Source organism: Amphibalanus amphitrite, unplaced genomic scaffold (assembly GCF_019059575.1).
Source record: "Amphibalanus amphitrite isolate SeventyFive unplaced genomic scaffold, NRLGWU_Aamphi_draft 001682F_arrow, whole genome shotgun sequence".
NCBI classification, from domain to species: Eukaryota; Metazoa; Arthropoda; class Thecostraca; order Balanomorpha; family Balanidae; genus Amphibalanus; species Amphibalanus amphitrite.
In genome coordinates this window covers 40,118-62,910 of record NW_024883175.1, presented here as the reverse complement: position 1 = coordinate 62,910, position 22,793 = coordinate 40,118, and the positions used below count along the sequence as shown (strand labels likewise).

The 22,793-nt window shown below is 53.5% G+C and overlaps 1 protein-coding gene across 1 annotated transcript; it reads left to right on the top strand.

Moving 5' to 3' along the window:
- The first annotated feature begins 740 nt into the window (after positions 1 to 740).
- Positions 741 to 22,545, top strand: LOC122374614 (phosphoribosylformylglycinamidine synthase-like). The gene is made up of 26 exons (XM_043353451.1): positions 741 to 900; positions 1,542 to 1,807; positions 3,395 to 3,536; positions 4,088 to 4,238; positions 4,571 to 4,707; positions 4,979 to 5,091; positions 5,244 to 5,384; positions 5,983 to 6,095; positions 6,475 to 6,732; positions 11,302 to 11,375; positions 11,734 to 11,890; positions 12,638 to 12,742; positions 14,157 to 14,275; positions 14,513 to 14,626; positions 14,826 to 14,957; positions 15,747 to 15,851; positions 16,108 to 16,233; positions 16,807 to 16,987; positions 17,471 to 17,704; positions 17,980 to 18,356; positions 18,647 to 18,764; positions 18,981 to 19,066; positions 19,475 to 19,568; positions 19,929 to 20,096; positions 21,416 to 21,709; positions 22,034 to 22,545. The coding sequence occupies exons 2-26, from the start codon at positions 1,542 to 1,544 to the stop codon at positions 22,228 to 22,230; spliced, it is 4,002 nt and encodes a 1,333-aa protein (XP_043209386.1). The 5' UTR covers positions 741 to 900; the 3' UTR covers positions 22,231 to 22,545.
- The last annotated feature ends 248 nt before the right edge of the window (positions 22,546 to 22,793 follow it).

Here is a 22,793-nt window from a genome sequence, read left to right as displayed (position 1 = left end):
GCTGATTGGAGTGTGCAGTGCACTGTGCATCAGTTCATTTTGTATATTATTTTGGCGATATCTAATGCCATGGCATTGGCGCCTGCCGTCTACGCGAGACGTGATCATTAAATTAGCCGTAAGCGTTTTGTAACTCAGATTGAATCACATTTATCTTGTGCATCTAGTTTGCGATGGTTATCAGTTATCTCAGACACACGTAACTAACGTGCGACCGATCTGTCAATGTCATTTCTCCATTTACACCATCGCTATTCCTCGTTTGTTTGTTTGTTTTGTTTTGTTGGGTTAGGCCCTTTCGGTCGACAAGACCATTGCAGATCCGGAAGGATGATAGGAATTAGGGGGAGACATTGGTCTGGGCAGGCACCCTAGTGAGTAGCCGGGGCTGAGCCCGTCCAGAGGACAGGCCACCCAGCCCCAAGGCACTCACTGCACCCGGCTACGGGGTGCGCTCCCTCGGGAGCAGCGGTGCCGCTCCAAGGGAGCAGCCCGCATGAGATAAAGTTGCCTGTCCAGCCCGGAAGGGGGTTGTGGCGTGGAGGAGAAGGATTTCAGTATCCTGAGGATAGAAGCACGGATAGGTGACTATTCCTCGGGTAATTTGCGAACCAGTTTCGCTACATGCTGCACCGCTGTGCAAGTAAGTCCTGCGGCACAGCATCATCGCCTGCGCGCTTAGCCCACCATCTAGCGACAGATATGCACACTACTGTGTCGAATTTCACCATAGAGGCGCCTCTGTTTTAGAGGCGGCCGTAAACTGACTCGGTCGAGGGGTCAGCGCGGTTCGGGACCACGCGAGATATCGGCGCCGATCAGTCGAGAAGCGGGCAGCTCACGGCGAGTGGGGTGGTTACGGACGGGTGAAGTGGGAAGCAACTTGCACTAGAAGAAAGGGTGAGTAGTGACTAGCTAGTACATGCCGTAGTAGCGCGAGACGTTTTTCATTTTTCAACATATTTGAATTGTTATGTTTATGACTGTCTTTCGGTCCGATGGAGCTCAGGGAAGTCCCGCTATGGTCCGTAAGTGATGATGTGCGTTCGCACTCTGGCCGTTGCCGTGAGCGAGGGCAAGAAGGATGCCGGAAACTAGGTGACGGATGCCCGCTCAGACGCTCAGGCCTCAGTGCTTGCATATAATCTTAACTTTATCCTAAATTGTATTAAATATCATTAATATATTTATAATTTATTAGTTTTATTGTTGGGGATTCCCGATCAGGGTACTTGCAGTCGGCAACTGCGTCCAAATTTTGTGATGGATAGCGAGTGTATGACCCTGCAGTAGCCGCTGACTGCAGCTCTAATCGCCGTCCGTCCTTCCGCTTTTGGTTGAGCTGTCTTTCAGTGGCTGTAGCTATGCCGTCCCCTCTCCCCCTCCCAGTCTGTCTGCAGCCTACCCCTCCCCCGCCCTACGGGTGACCGTGACCGTCTGCACTCCTCCCCTCCCCTCCCCCTCCCCTCATTGACCGTTTGCACTCCTCCCCTCCCCTCCCCCTTCCCCCTCGTTGACCGTCTGCCCCTCCCCTTCTGCAGATGCCGGCGCCGCCGCCTCCTCTGCTGCGGCTCTACTCCCCGGTCCCTCCGGCGGGCCCTGTCCTGGCCGTAGCACCGCCCGACTGTTCTCTACGCTCTGAGCGCTGTGTTTACGTGGAGAGTCGCCGTGTACTGAGCGCTCGACAGCATGGAAGACTGTGCTGGCTACTGCGTCAGACGGCCACCGGCGCCGCCCAGCCGACCGAGGTCACTGACCTCCATCCACCGGCTGGACGGCATTCGTTCGTGTTCGAAATCGGCCCCAGGTGAGATGAGATCGGTCTAGAGTGACATCTGTCCAAACGCCCAGGTGAGATCACAGGTGAGGTGAGATCAGTCCCAGGTGAGATGACAGTCTACTGTCTAGAGTGATGTCTGCACTCTGCTCCCAGGTGAGATGAAATCACAGGTGAGGTGAGGTGAGATCAGTCCCGGTTGGGACCGGTCCCGTCATCACCTGACCGGAGTTGAATCGTAGACGAGTCCGGCGGGAGGCCACATCAGCCGACCGTGGCCTTACGAGCGTAACCTTGAACGGCGCTGCGATGTCAAATGACCCGAGGCCGATGCAGCGCAGCGCTCAGTGTTGCATCATTCTGTGGGGTGCATGTGTTGCATAATTTGCTGCACTACGCTGGTGATTCACGGACTATTACTGAAGGCCGGCAGAGCGTAAATAGCGCAACAACTATGCTATTAACAGACGGGAAATGGGGTTTGGAGGATTGAGAAAGGGGAGCCCGGAGCAATGAAGGGCAACTGGATGGAAACGATTTGACAACCGTCGAACGAACAGCGTAAGATGCTTTTAGTTCAAAATATTTGTAAGTAAGCATAGCTCAAAGGAAAATTATGGAATATGATCAACTTGAGCCTTCACGCAATAGGCGAACTGATACATGTGTCGTATCATCTCATGGCATTGGCACCCGATCGTGATAAAAAACGCTGTCGCCTTTCATATACAATCTCTTGAGTCTTGACATTGTTCTCTTCCACACCACCCTCACCTTGAACACGACCCCGTATCTCCGATCTCTGGGACGAGTATGGCCTATACAATCAAATATAAACAAATCAGTCCGGGCCGGGCTGGGCCTCACAAATGGTCCATCGAACATTCCAGACTCGCCGGCGGCCCGGTAACAACGGATCGTCCTATATATGGCCATGGGCTCGTCCGTCTGCCGACAGTGGGCTGTTGACACCACGTGACCGCCCGCGGCGCAGTTCACGCGAGACGCCCTGACATCACGTGACCGCCCGCGGCGGAGTTCACGCGATCCGCCCGTGTAACGGGGCGTGCACACGAGATCGTTCAGTGATCGACAGAACTACGGTAGCTGTGCGCTGCCGCGATATGTAAATGTTTATGGAAATTGGGCGCTATCTCATCCAGTACATGCACTCGCGTCTAAAATTAGCCCTCCCATAACTGGTGCGACGGGAGACAGGTTTCCTGACTGTATTACTTCATTTGTAGCACGAAATCAGTTCGTGATAGGAATGTAACGTTTTTGGACGGGTTATGCCTTGAATTAAAGAAGAGACACTTTGAAAAGACAAAGACAAGAAAGACGGAATGGGAATTGATATTAGACACAAACGGGAACAGTGAACACGAAGTAAGATCGCAGACGACTTTGGTGTGAATTTATTTTATTTCGTGTTTTACATAGCTATCTAGGGTCTACCTCTACCCAACAGTCAAACAGATAGGCGATGAAAATATTTATTACAATTTATTATATTTATTTTGCCACCTCGCTCCCCCCCCCCGTGTCTACCCCGTCTACAGGTACAGACGTAACTATTTGTGCGCCCCTGCTCACTGTATCACCTCCTGTCGACAGGCTGAACTTCTGCACGCCCCTGTCCACCAATGCCGTGGCCATCTGCCATGCGTTGGGGCTTAGTGACGTCACACGCGTGGAGGTGGCGCGACGGTATCAGCTGATCAGCGACAAACCGCTCAGTGACGTCATCAAACATAAGGTCAGTAAACTAACTAATTTTCTTCGAATGGTCAGAAGCAAACGATGGCGAGGGTTTGTCATCGCATTTGCACTTATTGACGAAGGTCGATAATGGCGTACGGAGTGGAGTCCAATGCAAAGAAGTCATGGTGCTGTCATAGACCGAGGAAGGCATGAGTGCGTAATTTGCTTCAATTTCCATGTGGACGTAGAGTGCCATTATGATTTCTGATTTTCTATACTAATGTGACATAGACAATGGGTGTTTGCAATGCGCATTCAAAGTATTGGTTCGCCAGTCTCCCTCTGAACTGAGCTACCAAATTGCTACCGCTTCCCAGAGAGAGTTGGCGACTCGCACGGCTTCTTTGCCGTTATCTGTAAACTGTTCGCCCGTTCGGCCCCGTGCCACAGCTTTCACCCAATAGCATACTCAAGCTAATACTCAAGCATACTCATTCTCAGCCTTGCCTACATACTCAATCTGTTCGTCCGTATAGCTCCGTGCCCCAGCTATCATCTAGGCATCACTAGTTCAACCCTCTGTCACCCTTGACCCTTCCATTTCAGATAATATCCAGCTGCCATGACCGTCTCACCGAGTGCTGCTACCCGGCGCCTCTCAGCTCGTTTGGCCAGCCGCGGCCCGCTGAGCCCTGGGGCGTCGTCGACGTTCTCGAACACGGCCGCGGGGCGCTGCGAGACGTCAACAAAAAGCTGGGTAAGGTCGGCGGTCGGTTCGGAGGTGATCCGCCTCGCGACGTATCCGGGATGCAGTGTTTCTTGCGTGCTGCAGAAACAGTGAAATGTTGTCATAGATTAGTATTGGGGTTCTGGCTATTCCAAGCATCATCAGGCATGGCATCGCTGAAAATCGAGAATGTATCCCAAAGAATGATTTTTTTTGTTGCTTTTCAAGTTCTTACCATTTCAATTTCAAAATTGTGTTATGAATGTGCATGCACTGTCATAGCTATGCAGTATGCAGGCGGTGTACTGATTACGGTTTTGCCATCACACAGGCATCAGATGAAATGACTGCATTTTTTTCAGGCCTGGCCTTTGACGACTGGGACCTGGACTTCTACAGCCAACTGTTCACAGAGAAACTGCGCCGAAATCCGACCACGGTGGAGTGCTTTGACCTGGCTCAGTCCAACAGCGAACACTCCAGACACTGGTTTTTCAAGGTAACTACCAGTTGTCGCCGGTTCATGTAGGATATTTGAGAAACTATTATGATTGAGGATGGTTTTGTGGCAGGTATTCACTCACTCGCAGTCACTTAATCTCTCCTTTTTTCTCCAATAATTTCATTCGGGTTCTTGCATTTCTCTCATCTTATCCGTCCTCTTAACCGTCTTCTCATCCGATCAATTCTCTTACATGGCTCTATGTTTATCTGCCAGGAGAATATGTTCAAAGTCGTATTATTTGCACCTTCTTTGGTCTCCCCGGCAGGGCTCCCTGGTGATTGACGGCACCATCATGGACAAGTCGCTACTGGACATGGTGATCGAGACGCAGAAACGCAGCGCAGACAACAACGTCATCAAGTTCTCCGACAACAGCAGGTAGCTGACACAGGATTTACAATTGTTGAGCGAGTTTGGTGGTGGCGTAATGCGACCTATGGAACTAACTATTTATTAGGTGCTTAACACAAATGCAAACTATTGAGCATTGACCCTCTGACCCGATGTACCCATTCCCTCGCTCTTCCCAGCGCCATTCGAGGCAGCCGAGTGACGGCACTGCGAGCGGTGGCTCCCGAAAAGGCGGCTCCCCTCACCGCTTCAGAGAGCTCTCGTCACATTGTCTTCACCGCAGAGACGCACAACTTTCCGACAGGGGTGTCACCCTTCAGGTCAGTGGAGGGGGCACAGTGGACAGTGGACAGTGGACGTGGATGGTGGACGGTAGGCGGTGGACGGTAGACTGTGCCTCTTACTCGATGTTCATTCGTCAGTGATCATTGTTCAATGATCAAAGATCAGCGCGATCGTTATTCATTGCTCAGCCACATCGGTCAGTAGTCAGTCTCCAGTGACCTGTATCCGGGTCGGTCTAAGGGTCGCGACTGTCTCGCTGACGTCATTAAAGGGCATTTACGTGAAGTGATTGGTCACTTTCTTTTTCTACCGGTAAGCTGCCAGCCGGACATGGCAGCGCCCTGAGCCAATCATTGATGGACGGATGTCCTTTCCACGTGGAGTCCGCAATTTCATCACTCAGCTCCTTTTCTATAGATGACCTTTTTCTAATCTAAGATTGTTTGATAATATAGCATACTGAATTAATATCCGTATGTATAATAGTCGAAGAAGCTTGACTGGAGCTCGTCAGAATTGATACGAATAAGTAGGGATCGGACCCATCACAGTATTCTGTTGTCGACCCGTATCCGCCACGCTCCCGCCCCTGTCCCGATTTCTGACTATTCCCCCCCCTCCCCCCCCCCCCAGCGGCTCGACCACCGGTACCGGAGGACGCATCAGGGATGTGCAGGCGGTCGGCCGCGGCGGTCACGTGATCGCTGGCACAGCCGGCTACTGCGTCGGCCAGCTGTTACTGCCCGGTACGGCACACTGTGCTGAGGGAGGGGTGGTCACGTGATCACCGGCTGCTGCCCGGTACGGCACACGGTGCTGGGGGAGGGGCGGTCACGTGACCACTGGGACAGCAGGCCGCTGCCCGGTGCATCACACGGTTTGGGGAGATGGAGGAGAAAAGGCTGTTTGAAGCTGGCGCCACCAAGTGCCTGTTGCCATTTATTTATACGGTACCGTGGACTATTTCATTTAGACTTTGTTCTGGCTCGGTGTCGGTTGGCGCTCTTCTGTCCCTACTTGGCACCAGACATATCAGGCTAATCTTTCCTCTTTCAGCGTATTAGGCTAACAGTCCCTACTTCTCTGGCCCCCTGACCCCAACCCCCTTTCCTCCCTCCCCACCAGACTACCAGCTGGTGTGGGAGGACCCGAAGCTGGTCTACCCGGCGCAGTTCGCCTCGCCGCGCCGGATCCTAATCGAAGCCAGTGACGGCGCCTCCGACTACGGCAACAAGTTCGGCGAGCCCGTGGTCAGCGGGTTCACTCGCTCGTTCGGTCTCTCGACTCCGGCCGGCAGGAGGGAGTGGGTGAAGCCCATCATGTTCAGCGGAGGAATCGGCTCCATGGAGGCCGACATGGTGGAAAAGATGCCGCCGGAGAAAGGTGGGCTGGTAGAGGGGAGGGGGAGAGAGAGAGAGAGAGAGAGAGAGAGAGAGAGAGAGAGAGAGAGAGAGAGAGAGAGAGAGAGAGAGAGAGAGAGAGAGAGAGAGAGAGAGAGAGAGAGAGAGAGAGAGAGAGAGAGAGAGAGAGAGAGAGAGAGAGAGAGAGAGAGAGAGAGAGATAGAGAGGGGTGTAGTGTATCGAGTACCTAGTGCATCGGGTGTCCGAGGCTCGGCATCGGGCCCCCGGTAATACGAGTGTGAGGCGGCCGCACCCTGCTCGGCTCCAGTCAGAGCCAGCAGTCGAGAGGCTCCGCCCGGCCGCACAGCACGGCAGTGCCTTAGTGTTTTGCACCGCGAGTTTGTGAGAATACATCGGAATCCGGAGACGGCGGTGGACACTACATCTGGCGACGAGGATGAGATCCTGAATACTACCGACGATGAACGTCGAGGGGGTGTCGCCGCCAACTCCGTTCCTGGCGAGACCAGGAAAACCAGCACTGCCCTGGAGTGACTGGATTTTCAGTTTCCACAACTACCTGACTGCCCTGGGAGGTGAGGCCTACAGCACGGAGAGGAAGACGGCTCTCCTTCTGCACTGTGTCGGCGCCGAGGCGCAACGGGTGTACCGTACCCTACCGGTCCAGCCGAGGAGAGAAGACGAAGACGAGTTCCATGCGGCTGAGCGGCAGCTCGCCGAGTTTTATGAACCTCAGGTCAACGTGATCGCGGAGCGGTTCTTCTTCCGGCAGCGACGGCAAGAGTCGCACGAGCCGACGGCCGACTACGTGGCGGCGCTGCGCCGCCTGGCAGTAAACTGCTCGTTTGGACAAATGACAGACGCAATGATACGTGACCAAGTCGTGGAAGCAACAGTGCATCCGATTCTCCGCGAGCGTTTTCTGCAGGATAAGGGCCTGACCCTGGACCGCGTTCTGGAGATCGCCGAGGCATTCGAGCGATCCCGACGCGAGGCGACCGCCATGGCCGGGCCGGCGCGGCCCGCCGCCGACGGAGCGCAGTCACTGCATCAGATATCTGACGCTCGTCAGCGCCGCGGGCGCCGGCCCTGGCGACCCGCCCGGCGGCAAGACGACCGCCGTCCCGCCCCTGCCCAGTTGCAAGCCGACCGTCGCCCCGGACCTGCCCAGCTGCAACCGGACACGTGCCCCAGCTGCGGTCGGCGCCAGCACAATGAGCGCGGTCGGTGTCCCGCTACCGGGGCCACGTGCAGGCAGTGTGGGCGGACGGGTCACTTTGCCGTGGTCTGCTGGTCTGGTGAACGGAACGACGACAGAAGGTGTCACGAGCTGACTGTTCTCTGCTGCGCCGTACCAAATACCGATAAGATGATGTGCGAAGTACAGATGGAGGTACCAGGTATCACGCAGACCGTGAATCTGCAAGTTGACACGGGTGCCACGGTGTCCGCTTTAGGACTCGGCATCGCCAGACGTCTCTTCAAAGGCAGTCGTCTCAATAGAACGTCTGCTCGTCTGTTCGGTTTTGGTCGACACCAGCTTCAAGTGCTTGGCACGCTGCCAGCGCTGGTGACCTACCGTGGACGGCGAGCCAACACAGAGTTCTTCATCATAGATTCCGACGGTGAAGAAGCCGTCATGGGACTGGACCTGCTGAAGCAGTTGGACGTAAACCTGCACCCCGCGAGTGGGGCAATCGATCAGCTGGCGGTCACTGGGAGCGCAGAAGTCCCGGAACCGCCACCGTCTCAGCCCGACCCTGGCGAGATATGCTCACTGACAATGGTCCAAGGCCACCCCGAAGAAGCGGACCTGCATGAAGACAGCTCCGCTGAAGAAGAGGTGATCGCTCTTCTGACAGATGAAGAGAGCGTGCTGACCGAGCAAGACGTCCGCACCGCGTCAGCTGCTGATCCTGAGCTGCAGCAGCTGCGTCATCAGATCAAGCGCGGCTGGCCGAGCAGCGCCAAGGCCTGCCCGGTTGAAGTCCAGCCGTACTTCAAGATGAGACACGAGTTGTGGGTGCGCAACGACGACGTCATCCTGAGAGGAGCCCAACAAGTTGTTGTGCCCGTTCAGCTCCGCCGCAGATACCTGGAGCTGGCGCACAGCGCGCACGACGGAATCGTCCGCATGAAACAGGCGCTGCGGAATCTGGCGTGGTGGCCCGGCATCAACCGTGAGGTGGAGGAGCTGTGCCGAAGTTGCGAGCGCTGCCAGCACAGCGACGCAGTCCTCTCCCAGCGCGCGCGCCCTGCGCCCATGCAGCCAGTCGACCTGCCGGACCGCGCCTGGTCGAAACTGGGCATGGATATCGTTGGTCCAATCAACGGAGCACCAGCGACTGCCCGTTACGCCATCACTCTGATCGACTACAGAAGCAAATGGGCGGAAGTCTGCCTGACGTCATCGACTGAGACTGAAGACGTCATCAAGTTCTTGTCAACTGTGTGGGCCAAAGAGGGCTATCCCGACGAGATCGTGACGGACAATGGGCCCCAGTTCACGAGCAGGGAGTTCACTGCGTATCTGGCCGCCCGAGGGGTGAAGCACACCAAATCGTCCGTCTACTGGCCTAGAGGCAACTCCGCCGTAGAGCGCTTCAACAAAACGTTCAAGTCGTGGATCACAGACTGTCCACCAGCAGCGTTCATTGACGAGGTACGCAAGAGCCTGGCGGTGTATCGAGCCACCCCACACACGACAACTGGGAAGTCACCGTCAGAGCTCCTGCATGGACGACAGATGAGGCTGAACCTGCCTGTCATTCAGCCGTCAACACCAGGAGCCGACAGTGTGGCGTCTCGAGTTCGACGCCGACAGCAGTCCAACAAGAGGTCCTACGACCGCCGCCGTGGCGTGACGACGCCGCGCATCACTGAGGGCGACTACGTCTGCGTGAGACGGCAGGGACACCGCTCGAAGACGTCCTGTCGGTTCACGTCTCCGGTGCGAGTCACTGGGCGCGTCGGTCCCGCAACGTACCGTCTGGCTGACGGCCGGACCTGGAACGCCGCCCATCTGGCCCGTCTCCCATACGCGCCGGCGTCTCCCTCCGCATCTCCCCCCGCTGGGCCCGGCGAGACCACGTCGACCGCCACGACTTCCGAGGCCGACGCCGCTGGCCCGCTGACCTCGCTCGCCGCTGCTTCTCGCCCGTCGACCGAGACAGCTTGCGAGCCGTCGCCGGACGCCGCCGATGTGAGCGTGCAGCGTCCCAGGCGAAGCGACCGTGTCTGTAGACGACCGGACTACTACGTGTCGCAGTGATGCTGTTCCTTTTTTTTGCGAGAGGGGGAATGTGTAGTGTATCGAGTACCTAGTGCATCGGGTGTCCGAGGCTCGGCATCGGGCCCCCGGTAATACGAGTGTGAGGCGGCCGCACCCTGCTCGGCTCCAGTCAGAGCCAGCAGTCGAGAGGCTCCGCCCGGCCGCACAGCACGGCAGTGCCTTAGTGTTTTGCACCGCGAGTTTGTGAGAATACATCGGAATCCGGAGACGGCGGTGGACACTACAAGGGGGGAGGGATGAGAGGGAAGCGAATGGGGAGGGACCGAGAAGGGAATATAGGAACAAGGAAGGGAACTGAGAGGATTCAGAGGGATGGGGATAATTACGGAGCGAGCGAAGCGAGCGGAGTCTCATACTGAATTAAGGGAAAATCCTGAGTATGAGCGGCCGGCCGGCCGGCCGTGGGGACGCTCTTCAAAAGCTAATATCTTAGGAACGGGACATCCGATTGACAAGCGGTCTTCTTTACTGAATGTCACTTGGACGTAAAAGTTCTGTGGTGTGATGGCCACCATGCGTTCTTGCCAACCACCGCACGTGGCGCGTGGTAAAGTTGGACATTTTTTAAGAACCCCCAAAATTGCAACCTTAATAACGGCACAACGGTTGGGCCGATTGAATTGAAACTTGGTACACAGTTAGGTCTCCATCAGATAATTCATCTGCATGTGTTAAGGTTGGGGTGCTACAGCACGTGCGCACGTGCAGGGGGCGCTCCCAGATCTCGAGGACGGCTGGGCCGATTGCGCTCAAATTTGGTACACGGTTGGGGACCAGTTAGTAGGGTGCCGTGCAAAAGTCAGTTTGGACCCCGCTTGCACGTGCGCACGTGCAGTGTGCCGCTTCCAGATCTCGAGAACGGCTAGGCCGATTGCGCTGAAATTTGGCACATCGCTAAAGACCGGTTAGTAGGGTGCAGTGCACAAGTTAGTTGGAGGTACCCCCTCGCAATTTCGCACGTGCAAGGCCCATCCTCTCGCTCGCTCCGTTGGTCGCCCAAAAGGCGTTTTACTGGTGTAAACGGAAGTAGGATGACTTTGCTTTAAAAGACATGCTCGTATGGAATAATGGAAACGTCTACAACGGCAGTGTTCACTAATCTGACTGTTTGTGACTATTTGTCTCTTCTGTCTGTTCATCGATTACCGTCCGTCTGATGTCTATCTCTGGCCGTTTATCTGTGTATGACCTTTTGCTATCGTATGTGAGGTGTTCGTGTGCCTGTGAAACTATATCCATCTGTGACCTATGTCAGACTCAGTGTCTGTGACCGGCTGACCGTCTGTTCTTTGTGACAGACATGTTGGTGGTGAAGCTGGGAGGTCCCGTGTACCGCATCGGAGTCGGAGGAGGCGCCGCCAGCTCCGTCCAGGTAATTACTCATCTGTCCAGACAGGCAATCACGTCTGCCGAAGCACACCTTAGATAGCCGGTGACGTCATCAAATGAGCTCAAACGTTAGGCACATGTTCAGGAAGTGGGATGGAGATTGAGACTTTATGGTCGCTTCTATTCAAATGCAACCGAGCAAATGCACTGCATTGCACTGAATATCCATTTCATTGTTAATGACAACGTCCAGTTCTTTCTGCTCACCATGTCGCAGAGTTCTGAAATGCACTTATCCAGTTAATCGCCGTTCCTCCGTTACTACGATCCATCTGAGTCACACTACAAAGGCTTACCCCGCACTTATGCCTCGGATGTAACACCGCCTCCCACTACCTCAGGTGCAGGGCGATAACGCCGACGAGCTGGATTTTGGCGCCGTGCAGCGCGGTGACGCGGAGATGGAGCAGAAACTGAACCGGGTGATCCGCGCCTGTATCGAGGCGGGGGAGGCCAACCCCATCACCAGCATACATGACCAGGGCGCCGGGGGCAACGGTGAGGACGGGGGGAAGCGGCGACGCCAGGGGCAACGGTGAGGACAGGAGGAAACGGCGACGCCGGGGAGGTCGTCATTCTGTAAAAAAATGTTTCAAACTTATTTCCTAATCATCCGGCCACTTTTCACTAACAAAATGAGAGTATGTACACTTCACTTTTCACTAACAAAATGCGGGCAGACTTCAGGTCTTCTCGCATCTTGTAAGTGAAAAGTGGCCGGATAACTAGGAAATTAGTTAACATTTTTACAATGCAATATCAGCGAGGTCGCGGGTGAGGGCGCTAGGGGAATGGTAAGGAGCTGCGGGGCCAGCGGAGGGCGGCACGGACGGACATAGTCGCGTAGTGCGAGTGTATGGATGGCCCGTCCTTCCCGGGTGGTTGCACGATTTTCTGTATCGGGATGGACGTGCCGGTCCGTGTCGACCCCCGGGTGGGGGTGGGGTGGGGTGGGGGGGGGGGGGGTGACACTATTGTTTGTGTCGAGTGGAAGGATCCAGTTCACTTCTCAGCTGATCTTAGGAAACATGTGTGTTTGTTCACGGGATCAGACTCGCTTTTCATTTGATCTAACGATATTGTAGCGCATTAGACTTATTGCTGAAATACTGGAAGCATTTCTCGATTGTCATATGCTGTAATCTGCTTACGCTCGGCGTGCACCGTTAATTATTTGTATATTATTTTGTGTGTACTCAGTCCATCAGCGTCTGATTGATCTCTGTTTTCCTATCCTGATCACAGGGAATGTCCTGAAGGAGATTGTGGAGCCGGCAGGGGCGGTAATTTTCACCGAGGAGTTTCAGCTGGGTGATCCGTCCATCTCTGCGCTGGAGCTGTGGGGCGCTGGTGAGTCACAACACATTCGGTACGACCGCATCATGTCCGACGCGACATTCTTATCTTGGAATATCGGGACGTCGCCGGATTTTATCAACAGTATTCAGATGCATCGGAGCTGAGAGCCTGTAGCTGAGTTTGCTAAATAAACAATATTTTCTGATGGATATAAGGTACAGATTTGTCTTGTTGTATGTAGCCAAATGCCAATAGATGATGCTTTGGCATTTTGATGCAGCTTACTCTCTCCTCCACTGATATTGTAAGTGCATTTTTTCTGCTTCATGACATGTTCTAGAAACCGAATGTTCTATACTTCGTCTGTATCCGGCTTTACATTCTTGTCTGGCATTAAAGTACTTGCTCCTCGTAATGGATGAGTTGACCACTGGACACTGACCAGATATAGGTATCTGCATGGAACATAATTTTACTTTTCTAGGTATAGGATAAGGAATGATCTTGTCAGATATTATTTGTCTGATGAGACTCATGAGAGTATGAATGGAACAATGGTCAGCTTTTTACATTTTTATTTTGTAAGATTAGCCCCTTTCGGTCTAACGAGACCTTTGCAGAGCCGGAAGGATGATGGGAACTAGGGAGACATGGGACTGTGCGGGCGCCCTGGTGCGCCGTCAGGGCTGAGCCCATCACGTGGATAGATCGCCCAGCCCCGCTAACGGTCACCCCAACGCACATGAGTCTGCTACTCACGTCGGAGGTGACCGACCAGTCCTTATCAGGCGGTTAGAGGCGTTGAGGGGAAGGATTTGACCGTCCTGTGGATGGAAAAGGTGATGATTGAAATGAAAATGGAAAAGAAAAAGGCTCATGTGATCGCACAACCAGCAACGAGCGATACAAGTAATTAGTTCGTATCTTTGTGTGTATGTGTGTGTGTTTTTTTTAGATAAATCGCTGCTAGACTTACCTAAACCCTATCCACGTTCGAGGAGACGCTCCTTCGAAAGCATGAGACGGTCTTCGAAAGTACTCCAAAGTTTATTTTTTTGTTTTGTTTTGTTTTGTTTTGTTTTGTTTTGTTTTGTTTTGTTTTGTTTTGTTTTGTTGGGTTAGGCCCTTTCGGTCTGACAAGACCATTGCAGAGCCGGAAGGATGATAGGAATTAGGGGGAGACATTGGTCTGGGCAGGCACCCTAGTGAGTCGCCGGGGCTGAGCCCGTCCAGAGGACAGGCCACCCAGCCCCAAGGCACTCACTGCACCCGGCTACGGGGTGCACTCCCTCAGGAGCAGCGGTGCCGCTCCAAGGGAGCAGCCCGCATGAGATTAAGTTGCCTGCCCAGCCCGGAAGGGGGTTATGGCGTGGAGGAGAAGGATTTCAGTATCCTGAGGATAGAAGCACGGACAGGTGTCAATGACGATATTTATGCGCGCTATATGTGTGCTGACGTGTTACAGAGTACCAGGAGAGTAACGCCATCTTGTGCCGACCCGAGTCGCGGCCGCTGCTCAGCGCCATCTGCCGCCGAGAAAAGTGTCCAGTCAGCTTCGTCGGAAAAGTCACAGGCGACGGAAGGGTGAGAAGTGAACGGCCATTGGTAGTCTGAGAGGCGCGTGGTAGAGGAGTTTAATTGGGGAGTGGTTTCTAAGCTTTAACAAAAAAGCACAGTGTGTGGTATGCATGACACAGTGCTAAGCGTTTTTTTTTTTTTTTTTACTTAGAGTTAACACTTCCATTGTGTGGAAACGCTGTGTGAGAGTCTGCGAAAGCTGGCAGCGTTTATAGTTTTGTCTCTGCTCTCGCGATGTCACAGGTGACGCTGAGGGAAGGACCGTTCGACGCGCCAGCCCCCGCCGAATCAGGTAGTGACAAAGGCGACCCCGTCGATCTCGACTTGGAGCTGATTCTCGGCAAAATGCCGCAAAAGGTGACTGATTGCCTTGTGTTGATTGGGTAGCAGACACTGCTTTCTGCGACAATGTAGCAACTCCAAGATAACTCAAGTCATGCTTGATGATATACCTGCACGCATGAACTTGCAGAATCTATAGAGTATAAATTGAAATTCATGGCTATAAACGTCACTCTCTTCCCCTGCCCGTCAATCTGTGCTGTTTCGCTTACAGGTATTCCAGTGCGAATCTCCACCGAACCTGGGTTCTCACCTGAGACTACCTAACGGTCTCCGGCTGCAGGAGGCTCTCAGTCGAGTGTTGCGCCTGCCATCGGTCGCCAGCAAACGCTTCCTCACAAACAAGGTAGGTGGAGAAAAAATCCTCATCTATCAAACAAAATGTTGTGCACTTGCAGTGTACGTGTAGAAAATCTTTCATGAACAAGCAGGGTGCCTGAAGCAGTATCCGAACGTGTCCGGAGATCAAGCAATAGAAAGGATGTCGACCTTTCTCGGAAAAGTTGTTCCGAGATCGTTACATTTTGTGTTCTGATCAGGGTTCAATCAACATTGATTGTATGTGTCATCATTGTTTTGCCGAACGGATTAGGGAAATGTCCCATTAGATATTCATTGTCTATCAGGAGCTGGTACGGCTCACCCCGCCGTGCTTTGACGCTACATCTGTTGACTGTATCTACTTAACTATTTTCTTTATCTGTTAACATGTCACTTTCTGACAGATGGACAGATCCGTGTCAGATCTGCGATGGGTTGGTGATCTCATGGTGCCTTAAATGTTGACAGACTGACCGATCTTTGACGGGTATAGTGATCCCTAGATGTGTTCTGTTGACTGCGTGACCCATCTGTGAATGGGTTTTTATTGACAGGTTGGCCGATCTGTGACGGGTCTGGTAATGTCTCTGTGTCCTCTGTTGACAGGTTGACAGATCTGTGACGGGACTGGTGACGTCTCTATGTCCTCTGTTGACAGGTTGACCGATCTGTGACGGGTCTGGTGATGGCTCTATGTCCTCTGTTGACAGGTTGACAGATCTGTGACGGGACTGGTGATGTCTCTATGTCCTCTGTTGACAGGTTGACCGATCTGTGACGGGTCTGGTGATGTCTCTATGTCCTCTGTTGACAGGTTGACAGATCTGTGACGGGTCTGGTGGCGCAGCAGCAGTGTGTCGGACCTTTTCACACACCTCTGGCCGACGTGGCTGTTGTCGCCCTCTCCCATTATGACACGGTCAGTGCCGCTTCGCACAATCTGGGGACGCGGAGAAAATAGTTAACGGTTGTATATCTGAATTTAGTCGTGCATTGGGTATCAAGGGACAGTTAACATTTTCGGTTTTCCTATTTTGCGCAGCGTCATAGTTTCGAGTGCCAGCCTTGATTCTCTTTAGCATGAGGTCCATTTAGCATTTGTTTTGAAATACGTCTCCAGCTCGCACCTCGCTGTGACTGCCGGCTGAATTGTACGTTTTATATTCCATCCACAGGTAGGCGCGGCCACTTCGATCGGTGAACAGCCAATCAAAGCTCTGCTGAATCCCGAGGCCGGCGCTCGGCTCAGCGTGGCAGAGGCCATCACCAACCTGGTGTTCGCACCAGTCACCAGTCTGAAGGTATGATCCATTCCTTCCCCGTCACTAGTCTCAGGAAATCACCAGTCACCAATTTGAAAGTATTTCCTTCCCTTCAACAGCCTTAGGAATGTTTCCTGCCCGCCAACAGTCTCAAGGAACGTTTCTACATAGGCGCGGGAACTACTTTCAGACTGGGGGGGGCACACCATAATGGAGATCAACCTAGGGTACCCCCAAATCTAGTTTTCTCACCGGTTTTAGGCCACTTATTTTTCAACCCTTGGCTTTTTCAACAAAAAAAGAAAAAACATTTGCAAAAAAGTGCGGTATTTCGTCTCAAAGTTGTGGGGGCACCGCCCCCACGGCCCTAGAGTTGGGGGGGCAAGCTGCCCCCACTGCCCCCCCGGCTCCCGCGCCTATGCGTTTCTAAAACATCGCATCGGTATATTTCCCGATTCCTCGCATTCGTGTTATGCGGCACAGCCTACATTCAGGCGCTTACTCCTGGCGCCACCTAGCGACGAAATTATAAGCTGAGCTTCAACCTCGTTGTCCAACTGTTGTTTAGAAAGAATGCTTGACCATTTTCTCAATGTTCTCATACTATTTCAGGAGGTGAAATGCAGCGCCAACTGGATGTGGCCCGCTAAGCTGCCCGGCGAGGCAGCAGCTATCTACAGCGCATGCGCGGCAATGTGTGACGTCATGGGTCAGCTGGGGGTGGCGGTGGACGGCGGAAAGGACTCCCTCAGCATGGCCGCCAGGGTCTCTGGCAGCACGGTCAAGGCACCCGGTACGGCACTCAAAGCGGGGGGGGGGGTGTAGGGGAGGGATTGGGGAGGAAATCGGACGGGGGATGGGTTGAGTGCTAGCAAGTAGCTACCGAAATCACAGCGGTCTGCTACTTTGTGAAAACAGGATTACATTCATATAAAATTTGCGTCATTATTATTGGATGAAAGGAATATTTGGCAGCTTTTGCAATGCGCGTTTTATTGGAAGGAAGTACATTATTCTCATATATATCATACTGACCCTACCTTTTGTATAAAGTGACGTCAACTTTCTAGGTCCGCCCGAAGCTGGCACGAGGGCTCTAGCTCCTCCCCTGTTGTGTCTGACAGACTTCCTGGTGGTCTGCAGGCGTTAGGTGGTCTTGGTCCTAACTCCTCCCCTGTCCCATCTCACAGAGAGTCTGGTGGTCTCGACCCTGACGCCTCGCCTGTCCCACAGTCTGGTGGTCTCGGCCCTGACTCTTCCCTCCTCCCTCTCACAGGCAGTCTGGTGGTCTCAGCCTACGTCGGCTGTCCGGACGTTCGTCGCGTGGTCACCCCGGACCTGAAGGTCGGCCGCGGGCGGCTGCTGTATGTCGGTCTGGGCGGCGCCGGCGGTCGACTCGGCGGCTCCGCCCTGGCCCAGTGCTACGGACAGCTGGGGGACGCAGTACCTGACCTGCACCAGCCCGAGCTGCTGGTGGCAGCCTTCGGGGTCACACAGGACCTCATCAACGGTGAGATTTCGGCAACGGATGGGAATCGATAATGAATTCAAGGGATGCAATCTGTAAGGGTAGGGATTTGAGGAATATGTTTCATAAAAGCACTAACTGTCCTGCATATGAAGGAGGCAAGCATTGTGTCGTGACCTTCCCTTATATAATTCACATCTGTTCAAACATCGAAAACAGAATCATGTCACATTAAAATGAGTTTTATATCTCTTGAACAGTGGACCAGGTAGTGCTCTAGCGATGCCTACATCCGACACTGTATGTTTCTCCTGCAGAGGGCGTCATCATGTCGGGGCACGACGTCAGTGACGGCGGTCTCATCGTCTGTCTCCTGGAGATGGCTATCGCCGGCGGCCGCGGCCTGGACCTGGCCTGGTCCTCCACTGACGTCATTACCTCCGGTGACGTCACGGATCCTCTGGCGGTGCTGCTGGCTGAGGAGCCCGGCTGGGTTCTGCAGCTGGAGGAGAGGGACGCCGCCCGGGCGGCGGAGCTGTTTGCGGCCGCCGGGGTGCCCTGCTGTAGTTTAGGACGGGTGACCGAGGAGAGGACGGTGACGGTGCGACTGGACGGAGAGCTGGTGCTGGAGACGGAGCTGGAACGAGTCGCCAGGGACTGGGAGGAGACCAGCTACCGGCTGGAGCTGCTCCAGGTTAGAGACAGGATATGGGGAGAGGCGAGGGGAACAGAGGGACTGGGAGGAGACCAGCTACCGGATCGAGCTGCGCCAGGTCAGGTAGGACAGGAGATGGGGAGATGGGCTGAATTCGAACTCGACTGAGGTCCTATAGGTCGACCTCAGCTGTATTGTTTTCATGCGTCTGCGCCTTCTGCTTTGATTCAAATCAACTATACCGCTATAATGTCTATTTAGGTTGTTACATCGTCATTAACCGCAGCTGCACTCGGAGCGCCAGGCTGACAGTGTCTATCGCCACGCAGGTGACTCCGTCCTGCGCCGAGGCTGAGTGGGAGGAGGTGGGCCGTCGCCAGCTGCCCAGCTACTGGATCCCGGAGCAGCTGCAGCTGCCCAGCGGGCCGCCGGCGCCAGCTCCGCCAGGTGGGTGACACACCGGCCAGGGTTGTTCCATGAGGAAGGAAAATGGGCATGGTAGGCACCAGTGTATAGAGAGGAGACTGCAGGACTCAGGAGGAAAGGGTAGAAGGCGGCTGTTCGTTTAGTTATGTTTTATTCAGTCGGCACAGCTTATGCTTGCGAGTTATATGCCCTCCTGCTAGCAATGTGGTCGGGGACTGACAGTGTTGGCGTTCTCAGGTGGTCCCCTGGTGGCCGTTATCAGAGAGGAAGGTACCAACGGCGACCGGGAGATGGCAGCAGCGCTGGACATGGCTGGATTCGAGGTGAGACCTCCTATACCAATATTACTGCTCCTACGGTGCTATTGAATGCTCACACTGCAACAATGGACGTGGCTTGACGTCCGCTATTCTAATCTCTCATAAATTTGTAGAAACTGCATAGTCGTCAAACATCATGACAATCATTGTCTGCAGCTCTGCTGTGTGTGCGAAAGGTCATGTCATAACCGCCATCCACTGCTGCATTTGTCGTGGATTTTAGGAATATGCTAATCCACTGTAATACTTGGCTCAAAAACGTTTATGTATAGAAGCGATGCAATAAACCTTGCACTTTTCCTTGGTCTTTGCATGGTGGAGTAAAATGAAATGTGATGTGTCAGTTCTCCTGGGCCGGCCTTCCCTGACATTATGATGTGTGGCATTTGGTAACATCTTCCATTTATACAGGTGTGGGATGTCACCATGACTGACCTGATGTCGGGCGGCGTCACCCTGGACCGGTTCCTTGGACTGGTGTTCCCAGGCGGGTTCAGCTACGCAGGTGAGGAATCGATCCGTTTTGATCGATACCAAATATCAGCTGTCCGATACAAAAATGGAAATTTGTGTCAGAAAATTGTTGTTTCCGGTCATGGCAGGAAAAGGAACACGGTAGCTCTGTGTCTTACGACATATAACACCCCACCAATCACCTGTAACCTGACCTGTGCCCTGACCTATGCCACGACCTAGCTGTGTCCTGACCTGCGTCCTGACCTGTGACCATGATCTGTGACCTGATCTGTGCCCGCTGGCGTAAAGCCATGACCTGTGCCCTGACCTGTGCCTTAGCCTGCGCCCTGACCCGTGCCTTGACATGCTCTGACGTGTGCCCCGACCTACTTACCCGTCTCTCCACCAGACGTGCTGGGCTCGGCGGTCGGCTGGGCGGCCTCCATTCAGTTCGAGCCCCGGCTCAGTGAGCAGTTCGAGGCGTTCCGCCGCCGAACAGACACCTTCTCCCTGGGTGTGTGTAACGGCTGTCAGCTGATGGCGCTGCTCGGATGGGTCGGGGGCGTCACGCAGGGAGGTGAGTGAGACAGAGGGTGGGTGATAGGATGAGGATTTGCGGAAGAGACAGCTGATGTCCGATTTATTCTTAACCCTCGCCGGCACAGGCCATTTTGAGTCCTTCGACGGCACAAGGGGGGGGGGGGAATAAGGGGTTGGTACGACCCCCCTCGCGTTTGGCCCCTGATCAAGCTAGAGCTTCGCGGAAAAAACGAGCGTGTTGCCCGTCACGAGAGGAAGCCGATGATACCCAATTTTAAGGTCCTAGGTCATCGGGTGACCTTCCAGGTCAGGTCAATGACCCGAAAACCGGGAAAATCGGGACCTGTTAGAAAGTCGTAAAGTGTGGCTGCTATGTGGTTTTCCGGGGTGCTGATCACGAATATCGTGTTAGTTTTGATCATAGATGATGTCTTTAAGCATTTAGACCAGGTCGGGTCAGGTCAGGTCAGGTCAACCGGTAGGGGTTGTGACGGGTATTCGTAATACGTGTCAACCGCCTCAGACAGCTTCGTAACATGTTACGAAGGCACCAAAACTACTTCGTAAATGTTCAAATGGTTGCTAAATTCGAATTCAGCTCCAAAAACTAGCCTAGAAACATGTAAAACTTGAAAAAGTGAACCGAGGTCACCAAAGGTCAATGACCTGACCTGACCTTCAGGTGACCTTGACACCCACCCTAATGCATGGGAGCAACATCAAATCACATGCTGATTATTTAGGGACATATTTGTGGTATGAGGTTATCGGTGGAGCCAACAAATAACTAAATGCACTCACTTGTATTACTTACTATTGTTCAAATCACATGTTTGAACGTTTGAAACCACGAAAAGCTTGCAAACGCGCGGCTAATACGAGCCGACATGCGCCGAACCGCGATTTCGGCCAAACATGGTCACAGAAAAGAGGTCACAGGTCAAAGGTCATTGGGGTCAGGGTCATGAAATTTTCAGGGTAAGTGTAAAATTGATGAATGCGAGGGTACTGAAAGTTTCGTCGCGATCGGCCGCTTTTTACGCGAGTTATTCGCGAAAAACCTTAGGGGGGTTGCATCAACCCCCCCCCCTGTGCCGGCGAGGGTTAAAGGCAACCCTTATAAAGAGCTTAAAACAGGATTTATCGTAGCATTCAGACGTTAATTGATGCATTAGTAGCAGCATAGTTCATACCATGCAATCATTTTTTTATTCGTCCTTTAGGTAATTGCAATACGACAGACAAGCTCTTTGAGATCGAACTATGTACCCTACAATATCCCATATTGTGGGATATAATATCCCACAACTTCTGCCACGTATTCATACTTTCAATATCATTGCTCGTTCGTTCCAGCCCCGGTCGCCGGCGTTAACGAGTCCAAGTGGAAGGCCCACCTCACAGAGAACGAGTCGGCCCGGTTCGAGTCCCGGTTCAGCTCGGTTCGCGTACCGCCCGACTGCCGCAGCCCGCTGCTGCTGGGTCTGCGCTCGGCGCGTCTGGGGGTGTGGTCCGCACACGGCCAGGGACGATTCGAGCTGTCCGGCGGGCCGGCTCACCTGGAGAGACTGAGAGGGGACGGTCTGGTGGCGATGGAGTATGTCGATGATGCTGGCGAGGTTACCGAGCGGTACCCGCACAACCCTAACGGTGAGTGACGCCGGGGGCCGTTGGGTGAATCCATGGGTGGCTTGTGCTGGTGATGGTGCCATGCATATGATGACGGATGAACTTCAGTGATTGTCAGATGTTCATGAAATACAAGCTTTTTCAGTAGTTTATTTTAACGCTTCAATGAAACATGTCACGTTTTTGTATGTCTTTTTCAATGCTACCATTGAACCGTTTTGGCACCTGATGACCTGAGATGACTTATTGTAACTCTGGGTGACCTGTAGTGACCTTTGCGATTTACTGCCGACCGCTGCTCTCTGCCTGTCAGACTCCCGCTGACCGCTGCTCCCCCTCCCCCAGGCTCCCCGGGAGGCGTGGCCGGTCTGTGCTCCCCCGACGGTCGCCACCTGGCAGTGATGCCGCACCCGGAGCGCTCCGCTCTCCGCTGGCAGTGGCCGGTCGAGCCGCCGACCTGTGCCGGGGACTCGTCATTCGCTCCGTGGTTCCACATGTTCACCAGCGCGTACCAGTGGTGTACCGAGCCGTCAGACAACTGAAGCAGCAGGTCAGCACTCAGAGACAGGGTGGTGAGCGGGTTACGGGGGCATGGGACCAGCGGTGACGTGATTTTGGGTCAGTCTGGGTGGTTAGTATTGTGAGTGGATGCGGTGGAAGTCAGGAGTAAATGTTACTATTGATACGTTGCGAGCAATATGGAAGTAACAGTTAATGTTTCTGGCGTTGATCGCCTGCTAGAGATGTTGGTTTTGTTATTCTGTCATGTGAAAAGTGGGCGGAAAATACGTTGTGAAAGGTTGTTTTGAATTTGCAGGCGTGTGCCTCATTTCTGATCAATATAGTTACACATTTCAGTGCGCTTGTGATCGAAAGCTCTTATTGCCTGGCCTTCTGGACGGGACTATAAGATATCGATGTACTGTCATTTTTTTTTGTAATGTCATTTAATATGGGGAACATGCACATAACATACTGGGATTGTCCATAAAAAAGCGTAATTTTAGCATGGAGCATTTCCTCAATACTGGAGTGGGTTTTTGTAAGTTCAGAGTAAAACGAACTGTTTAGTTATAGAAGACATAATTGAACACCAGCTATTACT